The sequence below is a fragment of the Pygocentrus nattereri genome, chromosome 17 (genome assembly GCF_015220715.1).
Source record: "Pygocentrus nattereri isolate fPygNat1 chromosome 17, fPygNat1.pri, whole genome shotgun sequence".
NCBI classification, from domain to species: domain Eukaryota; kingdom Metazoa; phylum Chordata; class Actinopteri; order Characiformes; family Serrasalmidae; genus Pygocentrus; species Pygocentrus nattereri.
In genome coordinates this window covers 13,389,578-13,405,495 of record NC_051227.1, presented here as the reverse complement: position 1 = coordinate 13,405,495, position 15,918 = coordinate 13,389,578, and the positions used below count along the sequence as shown (strand labels likewise).

Sequence of the window (15,918 nt, the reverse complement as noted above, 5' to 3'; positions counted from 1 at the left end):
TTTTAAACTCGAGTTTAAAAGCTCTTAAATATAACAGCAGTGTTAAAGTGTTTTATGTTGTTCAGGATGTGATTCCATTCTTTTACATTAAAAATGTTTCAGCATTTATAAACTATGATTTTGCTCAGATGCTCCATATCAACCCATTCATTCTGGACTCGCTCGGGAGCGCCCTCTAGCGTCAGGTTCTCTGGCTGGCTCTTGTTTTCATGACATTAACGAAATCGCGAAGTGTCCCACAAGGGCGCCCGTAGTGCCGTGACGCCGCTAGCTTTAGCTGTAGCTGTGGGCCGGGATGGTGAGTCTCATCGACTATTATGATCATTATCTGTATTACTCTCGATTTAAAACGACCAGATTTTACTGTTCAGCGCTTGAAGTTCTGATGTACTTTAAAATCTCGAGGTTTGGTGCGGAGCGGAAGACGGAAGAATCGCCCGTTTCACCTGAAATGGTGCTGCAGCTGATCTGCTGATGCTCGGGTTGTGTTGTCCATCCTCTAGTCCTTCATCAGTGGTCAGTTTCTGAACACAGAGCCACTCTGTGTTGGGTATTTTTGGGTGGAGGTCCACTCTCAGGCTCTCGCCTTGTGCCACCACCCACACAACATCTGGACAACAGCAGCCCTGTGGTCAGAGACTGACCAGTGATGAATGAGGTGGAGGGGCTGATGCATTGTACAGCACCTAAGGACGTAGAGGAGCTATAAAGTAGGTGTTTCTAATAAAGTGGCCAGTGAGCTGAAGCACAAGGTGGGTGTTTCTAATAAAGTGGCCAGTTAGTGGAAGCACAAGGTGGGTGTTTCTAATAAAGCGGCCAGTGAGTGGAAGCACAAGGTGGGTGTTTCTAATAAAGTGGCCAGTGAGTGGAAGCACAAGGTGGGTGTTTCTAATAAAATGGCCAGTGAGTGGAAGCACAAGGTGGGTGTTTCTAATAAAGTGGCCAGTGAGTGGAAGCACAAGGTGGGTGTTTCTAATAAAGTGGCCAGTGAGTGGAAGCACAAGGTGGGTGTTTCTAATAAAGTGGCCAGTGAGTGGAAGCACAAGGTGGGTGTTTCTAATAAAGTGGCCAGTGAGTGGAAGCACAAGGTGGGTGTTTCTAATAAAGTGGCCAGTTAGTGAAAGCACAAGGTGGGTGTTTCTAATAAAGTGGCCAGTGAGTGGAAGCACATGGTGGGTGTTTCTAATAAAGTGGCCAGTGAGTGGAAGCACATGGTGGGTGTTTCTAATAAAGTGGCCAGTTAGTGGAAGCACAAGGTGGGTGTTTCTAATAAAGTGGCCAGTGAGTGGAAGCACAAGGTGGGTGTTTCTAATAAAGTGGCCAGTGAGTGGAAGCACAAGGTGGGTGTTTCTAATAAAGTGGTGTTTCTAATAAAGTGGCCAGTGAGTGGAAGCACAAGGTGGGTGTTTCTAATAAAGTGGCCAGTTAGTGAAAGCACAAGGTGGGTGTTTCTAATAAAGTGGCCAGTGAGTGGAAGCACATGGTGGGTGTTTCTAATAAAGTGGCCAGTTAGTGAAAGCACAAGGTGGGTGTTTCTAATAAAGTGGCCAGTGAGTGGAAGCACAAGGTGGGTGTTTCTAATAAAGTGGCCAGTGAGTGGAAGCACAAGGTGGGTGTTTCTAATAAAGTGGCCAGTGAGTGGAAGCACAAGGTGGGTGTTTCTAATAAAGTGGCCAGTGAGTGGAAGCACAAGGTGGGTGTTTCTAATAAAGTGGCCAGTGAGTGGAAGCACAAGGTGGGTGTTTCTAATAAAGTGGCCAGTGAGTGGAAGCACAAGGTGGGTGTTTCTAATAAAGTGGCCAGTGAGTGGAAGCACAAGGTGGGTGTTTCTAATAAAGTGGCCAGTGAGTGGAAGCACAAGGTGGGTGTTTCTAATAAAGTGGTGTTTCTAATAAAGTGGCCAGTGAGTGGAAGCACAAGGTGGGTGTTTCTAATAAAGTGGCCAGTGAGTGGAAGCACAAGGTGGGTGTTTCTAATAAAGTGGTGTTTCTAATAAAGTGGCCAGTGAGTGGAAGCACAAGGTGGGTGTTTCTAATAAAGTGGCCAGTGAGTGGAAGCACAAGGTGGGTGTTTCTAATAAAGTGGCCAGTGAGTGGAAGCACAAGGTGGGTGTTTCTAATAAAGTGGCCAGTTAGTGGAAGCACAAGGTGGGTGTTTCTAATAAAGTGGCCAGTGAGTGGAAGCACAAGGTGGGTGTTTCTAATAAAGTGGCCAGTGAGTGGAAGCGCAAGGTGGGTGTTTCTAATAAAGTGGCCAGTGAGTGGAAGCGCAAGGTGGGTGTTTCTAATAAAGTGGCCAGTTAGTGGAAGCACAAGGTGGGTGTTTCTAATAAAGTGGCCAGTGAGTGGAAGCACAAGGTGGGTGTTTCTAATAAAGTGGCCAGTGAGTGTTTCTAATAAAGTGGCCAGTGAGTGGAAGCACAAAGTGGGTGTTTCTAATAAAGTGGCCAGTGAGTGGAAGCACAAGGTGGGTGTTTCTAATAAAGTGGCCAGTGAGTGGAAGCACAAGGTAGGTGTTTCTAATAAAGTGGCCAATTAGTGGAAGCGCAAGGTAGGTGTTTCTAATAAAGTGGCCAGTGAGTGGAAGCGCAAGGTGTGTTTCTAATAAAGTGGCCAAACTGCTTATGCTGTCCATCAGTAAAAGTCTCTGTGTTTTTGTTTTGTAGGGGACCCAGATTAAAGACGTGGTCATTAAGCCTGATGCTCCTAACACTCTTCTCCTGGATAAACATGCTGACTATATCGCTGCTTATGGCTCCAAAAAAGATGATTATGTAAGTAGATGGAACAAACTAGACAGTTTATATTTATATTCAGAGCTGTTTTTCTGGTAGTTCATATATATTTAACGTGTGTGTGTGTGTGTGTGTGTGTGAGACCTCCCACACTGGCTGATTGGCGGCTGTTCTCATTCCTCTCCTCTGTAGGAATACACCCTTTCGGAGTATTTGCGGATGAGTGGTATTTACTGGGGTCTCACTGTGATGGACCTGATGGGTCAGCTTCACCGCATGAACCGAGAGGAGATTATTGACTTCATTAAATCCTGCCAGCACGACTGTGGAGGCTTCAGTGCCAGCATCGGCCATGACCCGCACCTGCTCTACACGCTTAGCGCCGTACAGGTCACACAGTCTACAGCTTTTAATTAACTGGTTTTTTAGTGGTTTGGTGTGAAACGGTTCAGGCGTCTTTACAGTGGTGGTGATGGGAACCAGGCGTTGCCATGACTACAACACAGATATAGACATTTTATTTACCATCCAGAACCACCAGAGAACCTCCACGAGTCTTCTAAGCTTATATGGAATGTTGATGATGGGAAAATAGTGGAAAATCTGGAATAATACGTTTTTGTTCCGTCACATCATTCGCGTATCCTTTGACGACGAATGGAGTTTGTGGCCAAAATCTTCCCCAAACCATCATAAAACAGCGTCTCAGTCATCAGGCGGTGAATTCATCATCATGTCATGTAGGAACTCTCTGTGAGGAGCTTTTAGAGGGGGACGTACATCATCTAGAGGATGAAGAATACAGGGCGTCCCAAAAAAATGGTTTTGTTTGAATCCTTTGAGAAGTGAATATCAAGAAATTCACAGGGATGTAGATTTTATAGCCGACTTCACAGCTTCACAAATGTTCAATATGCACACCACCTGGGACATGACGCCCATCAAGTTGGTGGTCTTGTGTCTCCAGCGCTGGTCCAGTTGGTGCATTTTTATTGAATTTTCTGGAAATTCTGGAAATTTTCTGCACTCTGCTCCGTCTTGTTTGACTGTTTGAGCAGATTCTAACACACAAAATGCCTTTTTCATTTCTAGTGAACGCCGTTCTTCAACCTGAAAAAAGAAATTAAAAACTAAACTGGGTTTGTTTTTACACATTTTGGTAAAATTTGAGATCATTTGAGGGAGAATTGGCTGTTATTAGACTCTGAAATGGTGTCAGTTTTTTTGGGACACCCTGTATTTAAATCCTCTGCTTCGTCAAGCATGTATTTGGTGTCAGTGTCACTCCAAATGTGTTTCGCTGCGTCTTGCAGCGACAATGCTGGCTTATTTCCGGTACCGCAGTCTGTTTTGACACATGCTCAGACTGAGAAATCAGAAAGAAATCAGAGTCCACAGCACTGAAAAATCTGACTACTGAGCTAAAATCCAGCCTCTTTCTCAGATCTCCAGACCTTAATCTGATGTAAGAAATCAGAGTGTACAAGACCATGTGAATAATCAGATAAATGCAGAAATCTGATTATGATCGGATGTAAACAAACTCACCGACTGGACTTCTATTGCTTTGTTTTCCAGATCTTGACACTGTATGACAATGTTAAAGCCATCGATGTGGACAAGGTTGTGGATTATGTGAGGGGACTTCAGCAGGAGGATGGGTCATTTGCAGGAGACAAATGGGGTCATTTTTTTTTCCATCTGATGTTTATTTAGACTGTCTGTTAAAACCTTTTGGGATTTTGCATCATTGCACTTTTAACACTGTTCCTGTGTCTGTTCTCTTGTAGGAGAAATAGATACCAGGTTTTCCTTCTGTGCTGTTGCAACTCTGGCATTGCTGGTAAGACCTTCTGGCTTCTTTGTGCAGATTTTAGCTGTGAGAGCATTCATGAGGTCAGGCGCTGATGGTGGATGGTCAGTTCTGGATCTCCGAATCATCCCACAGGTGTTGGGTGGAGCTTCATCACTCCAGAAAACACAGTTCCACTGCTCCACAGCCCAGTGTTGGGTGGCATTATCAATCAGTTAATCAATCAATCAATCAGTCAATCAACCTACTTTTATTTAAACTCTGAACACGTTGAGGGCGACCCTCATTTGCAATGTAGCCGAGTAATACAGGAATCAGGGACTGAGAAGTTGTACAGTAAAGAAATTAATCAAGTGCTATAATTAAATAATAATAATCATAAAAGTCCAATTTAATGATAAGAATGTACCAATAAACTATTAAATCAATAACTGATTAGACAGACAGACACAGACAGACACTTTATTGATCCCGAAGGAAATTAGCAGCCTGAGATGAGAGATGCAGTGCAATAATGACTGTACAAACATTTGACAGCATATAATGACCACAGAATGAAATTAAATTATTATATAACAACTTATCAAGTAACAGAGCACATAAGGATAAAATAAATAAAAACATAAATGAATGAAAAAAAGAAATAGATGTAAGACAAAAAATTGACAATAAGAAAATAAATAAAATGAGTGCTAAATAAATAAATAGAATAAAATATTTATATCTTTGGCACTGGACATTGGTTCATGTGCATCGGCTCCACAGCGTCCCATTCTATCGGTCAGTGCGTTTCTGTGGAGATTGTGGAAGCTGGTTATGGATCGTCTGTGTGTGTTTTCAGGGCAGATTGGATGCTGTTGATGTGGACAAGGCCGTGGAGTTCGTTTTGTCCTGTATGAACTTTGATGGAGGATTCGGCTGCAGGCCTGGCTCAGAATCTCACGCTGGACAGGTGAGGCCTCGTTAATGATGGTTCATTTTATAACGATACCGTTTTTCGAGACTCTCCCACGGCAGATCCCAATATGCACTCAGTACTGCATTTTGCATGTAAATGATGCATGTGCAGCCCCTTGTTTAGCAGTAATGGGCGTCAGAATTAAGGATGCAGATCCAACAATACAAATGTTTTTCTCCAGATACCTGAGGATATGACCCATAAAGATTACTGATCTGATTTTGCATGCTGGACAAGTATTTCATAGTCCATCTTATTTCTCTAACTTCAGGGTTATGAAGTCTAACTTTTCGCTGTAGACGTCTTAACTATCACCTTATCTTAACTATCTCAAAAATCTTCCAAAAATCTGATATGTTTACTTTTTTAAGTCTGTACTGATCAGGCATAACATGATGACCACCTCCTTGTTTCTACGCTCACTGTCCACTTTATCAGCTCCACTTACTGTATAGCTGCACTTTGTAGTTCTACAGTTACAGACTGTAGTCCATCTGTTTCTCTGATACTTTGTTACCCTGTTCTTCAGTGGTCAGGACCCCCATGGACCCTCACAGAGCAGGTACTGTTTAGGTGGTGGATCATTCTCAGCACTGCAGTAACACTGATGTGGTGGTGGTGTGTTAGTGTGTGTTGTGCTGGTGTGAGTGGATCAGACACAGCAGTGCTGCTGGAGTTTTTAAACACTGTGTCCACTCACTGTCCTGGTAGACTATTCTCAGTCCAGCTGTGACACTGAGGTGTTTAAAAACTCTAGCAGCACAGTGCTGAGAATGACCCACCACCCAAATAGTACCTGCTCTGCGAGGGTCCTGACCACTGAAGAACAGGGTAAAAGGGGGCTATAACAAATATAGTAAGTGGAGCTGATAAAATGGACAATGAGTGTAGAAACAAGGAAACTGTAAAAGTCTGAAATAACAGAATTTGATCAGCGCCTCTGCACAGGGCTTTTATTCTGATCTGCTGTCACAGTTTGTGAAAAGAGGCTTTTATTTTGACAAGGTGCCACGCTTTGTGGAGAAACACACGGCACATTTCGTGTTTGTAAAGAAACACTTACGTCATCTCCGTAAACAGGCAGGTTTATCTGTGATCACTCATTGTTAACGGTATGTAAAGCATTCAGTGTCATTGAGGAAAAACACAAAGTAAGAGTTTGCTGTGTTTTGTGTTTTGTAATGACACGACTGTGGCTAAGAAACCGCACTGAGAGTGGACGTGACTGGCTGAAACCGATCTGTCTACTAAAGTATCGGCGCCAGTATCAAGCCAGTGTATCAGATCAGTGCATCAGTAATACAAATATATTGATGCATCGAGAGGCGTTGATCTTAGAGTGGTGATTTAGCTGCACTTGGACTGTTGGAATCTATTATACCTAAAGTTGTAACAATATTTGGTAAAGAAGAGCTTTTTTGACTAAACCTGGAAAATAAAGGAATTTTTCACTAAAATATTAACTGTATCCTATTTTCCATTTATCCCAGATATACACTCACCGGCCACTTTATTAGGTACAGTGAGGTACCTGTTCAGTTGCTTGTTATCACAAATAGCTAATCAGCCAATCACACGGTCGCAACTCAATGCATTTAGGCATGTAGAGGAGGTCAAGACAACTTGCTGAAGTGCAGACTGAGCATCAGAACGGGGAAGAAAGGTGATTTAAGGGACTTTGAATGTGACGTGGTTGTTGGGGCCAGACGGGCTGGTCTGAGTATTTCAGAAACTGCTGATCTACTGGGATTTTCACACACAACCATCTCTAGGGTTTACAGAGAACGGTCAGAAAAAGAGGAAATATCCAGCGAGCGGTCAGTTGTGTGGACGAAAATGCCTTGTTGATGTGAGAGGTCAGAGGAGAATGGGCAGACTGGTTCCAGATGATAGAAAGGCAACAGTAACTCAAATAACCAACCAGAATCTCTGAGGAACGTTTCCAACACCTTGGTGAAAGTCTGCCACGAATAATTAAGGCAGTTCTGAAGGCAAAAGGGGGTCCAACTTTTCACTAGTAATAAAGTGGCCGGTGAGTGTAGTTGATTGGCTGGGACGTGTTTGGTGTACAAATATTGCCTCTATGGTTTAGTACAGGAGCTATGAGGCTAACACTGCAAAACAGATACAAGAAGTCAATAGTTAACCCTAAATTAGCCTAAATTTTGTCTATAAATACATCCACAAAACTTCTCACAGTCTGCTCAAACCTCAAAGGTCTTCCTTAAGATTTGCTGACTTGTAAGACTTACAGTGAGTTATGACTGAAGCTGTACCTGTTTCTGCAGATTTACTGTTGTACGGGGTTCCTGTCCGTCACTGGTCAGCTCCATCAGGTCAACGCTGATCTGCTGGGATGGTGGCTCTGTGAGAGACAGCTTCCGTCTGGAGGGCTTAACGGCAGACCGGAGAAGGTAAGATACAAGGAGGGGATTTTTGAAGAAGTATTATTGTTCACTCTTCAGTCTATGTATACAAACTAGGCTGCAAATACAAGCCATTTTGAATTCATAATGGTTGTGATGTCAGAACCATGAGCTTATTTACAAGTGACATCACATTCAGCCTTCAGTAATCTAGCCCCGCCCATTCAGCCTACAGCAGTTTAGCCCCACCCATTCAGCTTACAGCAGTTTAGCCCCACCCATTCAGCCTACAGCAGTTTAGCCTCATCATTCAGCTTACAGCAGTTTAGCCCCACCCATTCAGCCTACAGCAGTTTAGCCTCATCATTCAGCTTCTGCAGTTTAGCCCCGCCCACTCAGGTTGCGGCAGTTAAGCCCCGCCCACTCAGGTTGCGGCAGGTTAGCCATGCCAGATCCTTGCTAATGTGATGCAGGTTGTTATTTCTGGGAGAGGACGATGTGGGAAAATTATTCAGCTTTGTTGTCCCTTGACAGTTTGAGGCACAACACAGGGCCAATCAGAACAGATCATTTGCACATAACGGTCTTAAAACAGTCTGTTAAGAGATTGGAAAAATGAATTATTACAGTTCATTAGAACATTATAGATCTATTATAAAATAAAGAATATGGCCCTTTTTTCTTATAAGCTGTAAAGTGTGATGTTTGTATTTGCCTCAGTTGCCAGATGTGTGCTACTCGTGGTGGGTTCTCGCTGCATTAAAGATCATCGGCAGAATTCACTGGATTGACAAAGCCAAGCTGAGGACATTTATCCTGTCCTGTCAGGACGAGGAGACGGGCGGATTTGCTGACCGACCAGGAGACATGGTAACCTTAAAATAATGGACTGAGCTTAGAACATCCAGTCTGTACATTAGGACCGGTATCACTAGGACTAGAGAGCCGGCACTCTGTCGATTTCACCTCCACGGAGTATAATTAGTCATTTGAATCATATTAAGATGTAGTATAAAATACTTTTATTCCCATTGAAACTTATCAACATTATATAATGATATTTTTAAGGGTTCTTTAGTAATGAAAATGGCTCTGTATAGAGCCATCAACACTCCAGGAGCCCTCTGCATGATTAAAGGGTTCTTTGTATCACTGAAAGGTTCTTCTTCAAGTTGAGGGAGAATGTGCTGTAAATGGTTCTGTATAGAATCTTTTTGAAAAGGGTTCTATAGCAGCAGAAAGTGGTGTTCTGTTGTTAAGATGTCAGTGGTTCTTTGCATTATGAAAAGGTTCTTCAGATTGATGGAGAATGTGCTGTAGATGGTTCTTTATAGAACACCTTTTAAAAGGGTTCTTCTTTTGTCACATTGTCAAGCTTGTCATAACAGAAGAACCTTTTGTGGTGCTATACAAATCCCTTCTCAGAAAGGTTCTATACAGTGTCGTGACCCAGAGCAGTCCAGCCTCCACCCTGGGTCTCGGACGTGGTGTTAATTAATTTTGGTTAATATTCTAATTTTAATTGAATCTATTCTCTAATGCAAAAAAGGTAATGACATCAAAAGATTAAAAAGACGTTCTTGCAAAATCCAAAAAGTAATACAGTCAAAAAGTTTAAAAAGTTTTCTTGCAAGAATAGAGATGAACAAACAAATTTAAGCCGTTGGTTCTTTTGAAGGAAAAGGCTTTTATTAAGTTCCAAGTGACAAGTTGGCGTCTGGATAGCCAGAAATGTGTAGGTCCAACACAATACATCAGTTTTTATGTTTTTTCCAAATGTGCTCATCCCCCTCCCTGGTGTAATTTCTTCACTCCTCACTCCTCCTCTCATCCTAACCTTCCCATTGGCCATCATTATATTTGCTATATTAAATGTACTTTTTACGCCTATATGCTTTGTCAGACAAAGACCGTTTTTCACGACTCTCCGTATTGGGCCTTCTTGACCTCAAGCCGGGCACCTTCCTAATTATTTAAGAGTTACGACCTGTTCCTGCTCACTGCTTGTCTATTTCCTCATTAAAAGCTAGCTTGTTTTTACCAAACAGGCAGTATTTCTTATATGCAGGTGTCTGCGTATCTCTCAAGGCTTTCTAACACTGCAACAGTGCCTGGCACGGACACCCTCTCAGCTGAAAGCGTTAGGCCTAATTTTTCCCTACCTAAGCCTGCCGGCCTTAGTTAAAAATGACTTTATCCTTTATTTTAATCATTTCTAATGAATGATTGCTGCAAAGCTTTTATTAATGATGACTCAAGGACATGTTTTATCAGTATTTCCCTCAACAGAACCATATACGGCTCATTGTCTTCCCTTTAATCATGCAAAGGGTTCTTTAAGTGTTCATGATTTTGTATAGAACCATTTTCTTTACTAAAGAGCCCTTGAAGAACCATCTTTTTAAGTGTGTAACTTCAGTTATAATTCCACACGTTTTTGGTAGTTACTGTATCATTTGCATTTCTTAAAGGGAAACTCCACTGAATTTTCCAAAATTTCTGTATAATTCAGTGTGTGAGGTGTATTCAGAGGGGTTTGGTGTAAAGTGGTTGAGATATCTTTACAGTGGTGGTGATGGGAACCAGGCTTGGTACGTTTATCTAGAACAGAGTGTTTCACACCAAAACACTCTCAACAATTCTGTTTACATCTTAACCAGTTAATTATGCAGATTTAAAAAAATAGAATTTGAAATTTTTATTTAAATTAAGTGTAAATGAAGTATAAATGAACTATTTTTCCCCTGTCCAGGTCGATCCTTTCCATACACTGTTCGGTGTAGCTGGTCTGTCTCTTCTGGGAGATGAGCAGATAAAGCCGGTAAACCCAGTCTTCTGCATGCCTGAGGACGTTCTCCAGAGGATCGGCCTCCAGCCTGACCTACTAAGTTAAAGCTGGAGACCAGAGAGGTCACAGGATCACAGCGCTGTACAGTTTAGATTTTTCTCTGCTTTAGCTTTAGTTTCTGCTCTCGTTGAATCAGTCCAATAAAAGTTTCATAATGATCACATAAGTTGCATTAGACTCATTAAATCAGGGAAAATGATCGGCTGTGCAGAGCTGTGGTCCTGAACGGACTCTGGCCTGAGCGATTTGTCTCTGTTCCTCCTCACTGTTCTGCTGAAGGTCCTGTGGATCACTGACTTTTAACCAATGGTTAAAAGAATGCTATAGGTATTGCTGTTATGATCCAGTCATGGAGAGCCAGATAACTGCATAGTTTCATTTTTAACCACTTCTAGCACATCGATTTAGCTTATGAAGGACTTTAACTTTCCATGCTCTGCCCACAAATGCATTCTCAAAGCTACTGTTTTGTGATTGGACAAGATGTAAAGAATGATGGCAACCTCAGTTTATATCACAATACCTACATTTAGAGCCGGTTATTCATTCAGCCTAATGAGAAACTGTAGAACAGACTCAGTTTATATCACAATACCTACATTTAGAGCCGGTTATTCATTCAGCCTAATGAGAAACTGTAGAACAGACTCAGTTTATATCACAATACCTACATTTAGAGCCGGTTATTCATTCAGCCTAATGAGAAACTGTAGAACAGACTCAGTTTATATCACAATACCTACATTTAGAGCCGGTTATTCATTCAGTCTAATGAGAAACTGTAGAACAGACTCAGTTAATATCACAATACCTACATTTAGAGTCGGTTATTTATTCAGTCTAATGAGAAACTGTAGAACAGACTGGGTTTATATCACAATACCTACATTTAGAGTCGGTTATTTATTCAGTCTAATGAGAAACTGTAGAACAGACTCAGTTTATATCACAATACCTACATTTAGAGTCGGTTATTCATTCAGCCTAATGAGAAACTGTAGAACAGACTCGGTTTATATCACAATACCTACATTTAGAGTCGGTTATTCATTCAGCCTAATGAGAAACTGTAGAACAGACTCGGTTTATATCACAATACCTACATTTAGAGTCGGTTATTCATTCAGCCTAATGAGAAACTGTAGAACAGACTCAGTTTATATCACAATACCTACATACAGATCTGACTTTCTGGCTGAATGGAGTGTTTTTCTAATGTGGCTAAATCACTCCTAGCAAACTGTGGACTCAGAGCAGAAGCTACAAACATACATATAAGAGTCAGATATTATTTCTGTTCTGAGTCAGCACTGAGGCTGTGTTCAGACTGCAGGCAGGTTTGATTTGTTTCTGAAATCAGATCTTTTAAGTCGACTGTCTGCTTTGTTATTTACGAGTGATCAGATCGGATTTGTGTGTCCAGACACCAGTAGTCTATCTGCATTGGTTACCGTGGTAACGACATTGGCGTCGATAACTACGTAGCTACGCTGGTGATGTGTATTTCAAACGCGGATGCAGGAGAGATGGAGGAGCATCATCTAGCACTCCGAACTCTACAGAATTCTCTTTGTAATCATGAATCTTCGGCGCTCTTCTTGAATCCCAGCACTTCATCGCTCAGGATTTGACATCGTCGTTGTTTATCGTGTTGCGAGTGACACAAAATAGAGGTCTACACTCCTATGGATTCCCGTGGGATCCGCCACAAAATCTTGCAGTGCAGGACTTAATTTTGGTGCTATGCTTGCGCAGGAGCGGGTGGGAGCTCCCAGATTCAATCTGGATATGCCATTAATCGGATCTGGGCCTGCAGTCTGAACAAGGCCTTAGTGGCTGCTTGAATCCTGTTCCACTTTGAGTGGAGCAGCACATTCTCCATTTAAGGAGAAATGGAGAATCGAGTAAGCAGCTTTGCGTTTTCTTCTCGTGCTGGTAGCTCACACATTCGGGTGATGTCATCACAAATGAGCTCAGCATAGTTGTATTCGACACTCGGGTTGAGTGATGACGGTCTACTAACCACTGCTGTACTTCACTGGGAAACCAAAGTGTTTACAAACAGGAGATGAATGCCAGGGCGATTTCAGTTAATCCAGCTGTCAAGATCTAGTGTAGTATCTGTTCTTATCAGTTTAATATCTGATACATCCTCTATACGAGGACCAGATAATGGGGGCAGTTATGGGCTGGAGGTTAGGGAACCAGCCTTGTGACTGGAAGGCTGCTGGTTCGATCCCCTGAGCCAACAGTATGTGACCAAAATGCCCTTGAGTAAGGCACCTAACCCCCAACTACTCCCTGGGTACCGTGGACAGGGCTGCCCACTGGGCAGTGTGCTCACTGCCCCCTAGTGTGGGTCTTTCACTGCACGGATGGGTTAAATCCGGATGAGTTGGCTAATGCTTCTGAATTCAGTTCAACTTAACTCTCTGCTCACCATTTCAAACAGCTTGGCTAAAAAAAAAAAAAACGACTATTCCTGAATCATTCCATTTTATAACAAGGAACGTCACTGTACTCCATTCACAGCGTGGCTTGTATATATAAAAAAAAATATATATATATATATTAATATGTATTGTGACCCTGCTATTAGTGTTCCTTGAGGTATTTTGTTGTGTAAAACTATTTGTCTGGCCATAAACATGTATTTCTTCAAAAAACACACTAAAACTAGAATAAATACAAACAAATCTAAAAAAATCCACTGTGACTTTCAATTTCAAAGCTTTCCTCCAGAGACTTCAGTATTTACAGTTAACAATGACTGTAACTTTTGTGTGAACATTGGCATGGTTGAGTGGGGGTCTGGGGGGCATGCAGCCACTAGAAACCAATATCAAAAGGCTATTAAACAGCTTCTGGAAATATACGTTTATTATGATCAGCCCAAATTTATTTAAACCTGAGGAGGTGCCAACCGAATCTGTGTTCTTTACAAATAATATTAGTAATAATTATATTTATTTACAGTTGCAGTTATTGCTGTAAAACCAACACTTTTCATGTTTCATCAAATTTAGTAATCGTGACCATACGGCCTTGTTATAATGGTTGGAAAGGTTGTAAACCACCATCCATCCTGGAAATTACATTCCAGTGACGTTTTACTGTGTTTCTGTTTATCTGTGTTTATTCTAATATTTATATCGTTGCTGTCAGAAGTAAACCTCATATCTCAGTTTTTGTTGTTTTTCAGTTTTTGACATAATTTGAAAATGCCCACTGTCCTTTGTATGTAAATTTCATGATGAATGGACCAAAAGAAACGGCCCAAATGACTTGGAAAGACGTCTGGTTCCACAGACTTACATTAGAAGTAAAGTAGGTTTTTTCCTTCTCCTGTAAAGTTATCATTTTGGAGATACGAGGTTTTGTTCCGACAGCAGTGATATATAGTTTTTATTAGCAAAAACAATCTTACTGCCCAGATAAATAGTTTTAAACTATTTTTTTTGCTGGCTAAAATGCAGTCCTACATATTTTACAGAGATGTAAGGCACTCGTGCCTCTAAAGCCCTTGTCTTTTTCTTGTACCCTGGTTTATCAGAACTAACATGGGAAAAAACACAAACAAGATGATATCGCCACCTGCGGGTGTGTCTGACGCATGGATCAACCTACCTTTTAATACCACAGAGAGTCTCCCGGTCAGTCAGACGAAATTTGTTTTCATTATGATTTTGATTGATAACTGAGGTAACAGTTATGCTAAAACTAGCTTGGTTGTATTTGAACAGCAGTGGACGAAGTACACAAACCATGTACTCCAGTTAAAGTAGAGACGCACAAGGTAAAATATTACTCCAGTAAAAGTAGAAGTTCCTCCTTTTAGACCTCCACTTGAGTAAAAGTACTAAAGTATTTACATTCAAATGTACTTAAGTATCAAAAGTAAAAGTACTAAAAGAGTAATTCTGGCTCTGATGTCCTGTTATCATTTTTATAACAAGACTGGCTTCATGAACTCATTTCAGGTGAAAGTCCTCCAGCGTCTCTCTTGGTAAACCAGTCTTTTAATAGAACGTCATTAATTAGTGACGCTGACGTCTATTAAAATGATCAGAAGCACAAAACACTGAAGGTAAACAGTTTCCATCAGGGAGAACCGAGTGGCTCTGAAATCACTTTTACACACAAGCAAAGTTTCAGTTTCAGATTTATTTACAACTTAGTTCCAAGTTTAAGTTTAATAAAAACTGGCTTTAAACTCAGGATCACAGATGAGCTCCTTTACTATGTTGATCTGTAGGCCTCTGTTCATAAACATAAACCAGCCCAGACTAATTTACTATAAAATGAAATGGTGTTTGTAGAAATTCAGAAAAAAGCCGCGTCAGTCTCGACTGCATATGTGGACATATTTCTATATTGTGCTCTATTTACACAAAGTTAGGTTAGTTCATCATTTATGTTGAACAGACTCTCCCAAAATTTTACGCTGCTGCGCTGACGTTGAACCGTGTGCTGCACTGGGTCGGTATGACCAACAGGTCAAAACCAGCTCTAAACAAAGTGACCGCTGGGCCCTGATTGGTGCTCTGGCTTTGCGCTTCTTTCATTTTGACATGTTACGTTTTTATACACACAGAAACCAAAAGGAATGACAGATTTCTCAAAATGTAGTGGAGGAAAAAGTCAGATATTAGACTCTGAAATGTAGTGGAGTGAAAGTGAAAAGTCGCCCAGAATGGAGAAACTTCAGTACAGATAGACGAACAAACTACTTAAGTACAGAACCCAGGGACTAGGCTAGCTGCCATGATTAAGTGACACCACAGGGATTCCCAATGGTTCATAATGGATTTGTGTAATGCATTATGGGGATTGTAGTGAGAGAACCTCTTAATAAAATATACACTACATGTAGAAATGAAGTTGAAAATACTTTTTTATAAATAGTTTTCCTGTTAAAGCTCTGTGTGTAAATGGAGGAGGCGGCAGACATGCAATGAAGGGGATGAGAAATAGACGATGGTTGAAATTGGGGCTGTACAATATGTTGTTTATTAATCGTTATCACAATACTGGCTTAGCAATAGTACCACAGAGCAGTATGCAAAATATGTAAATGAGCCCTCTTACCAACCATAATACACGCATCATTATTATGGTGGTCATAATAATCCAAGCTGATCTTGATCCATGCTGCCTTATTTATGGTGTTCGTGTTCTTAATAAGCTGCAAGGTGTTCT

At 41.3% G+C, this 15,918-nt stretch overlaps 1 protein-coding gene and 1 pseudogene across 1 annotated transcript; both read left to right on the top strand.

The window, feature by feature from the left end:
- The first annotated feature begins 213 nt into the window (after positions 1 to 213).
- rabggtb (Rab geranylgeranyltransferase subunit beta) lies at positions 214 to 10,885 on the top strand. The gene is made up of 9 exons (XM_017706284.2): positions 214 to 298; positions 2,666 to 2,773; positions 2,927 to 3,124; positions 4,313 to 4,418; positions 4,525 to 4,577; positions 5,389 to 5,499; positions 7,794 to 7,919; positions 8,592 to 8,741; positions 10,624 to 10,885. The coding sequence occupies exons 1-9, from the start codon at positions 296 to 298 to the stop codon at positions 10,762 to 10,764; spliced, it is 996 nt and encodes a 331-aa protein (XP_017561773.1). The 5' UTR covers positions 214 to 295; the 3' UTR covers positions 10,765 to 10,885.
- Positions 10,886 to 12,827: 1,942 nt separating this feature from the next.
- LOC119265818 lies at positions 12,828 to 12,885 on the top strand (annotated as a pseudogene).
- The last annotated feature ends 3,033 nt before the right edge of the window (positions 12,886 to 15,918 follow it).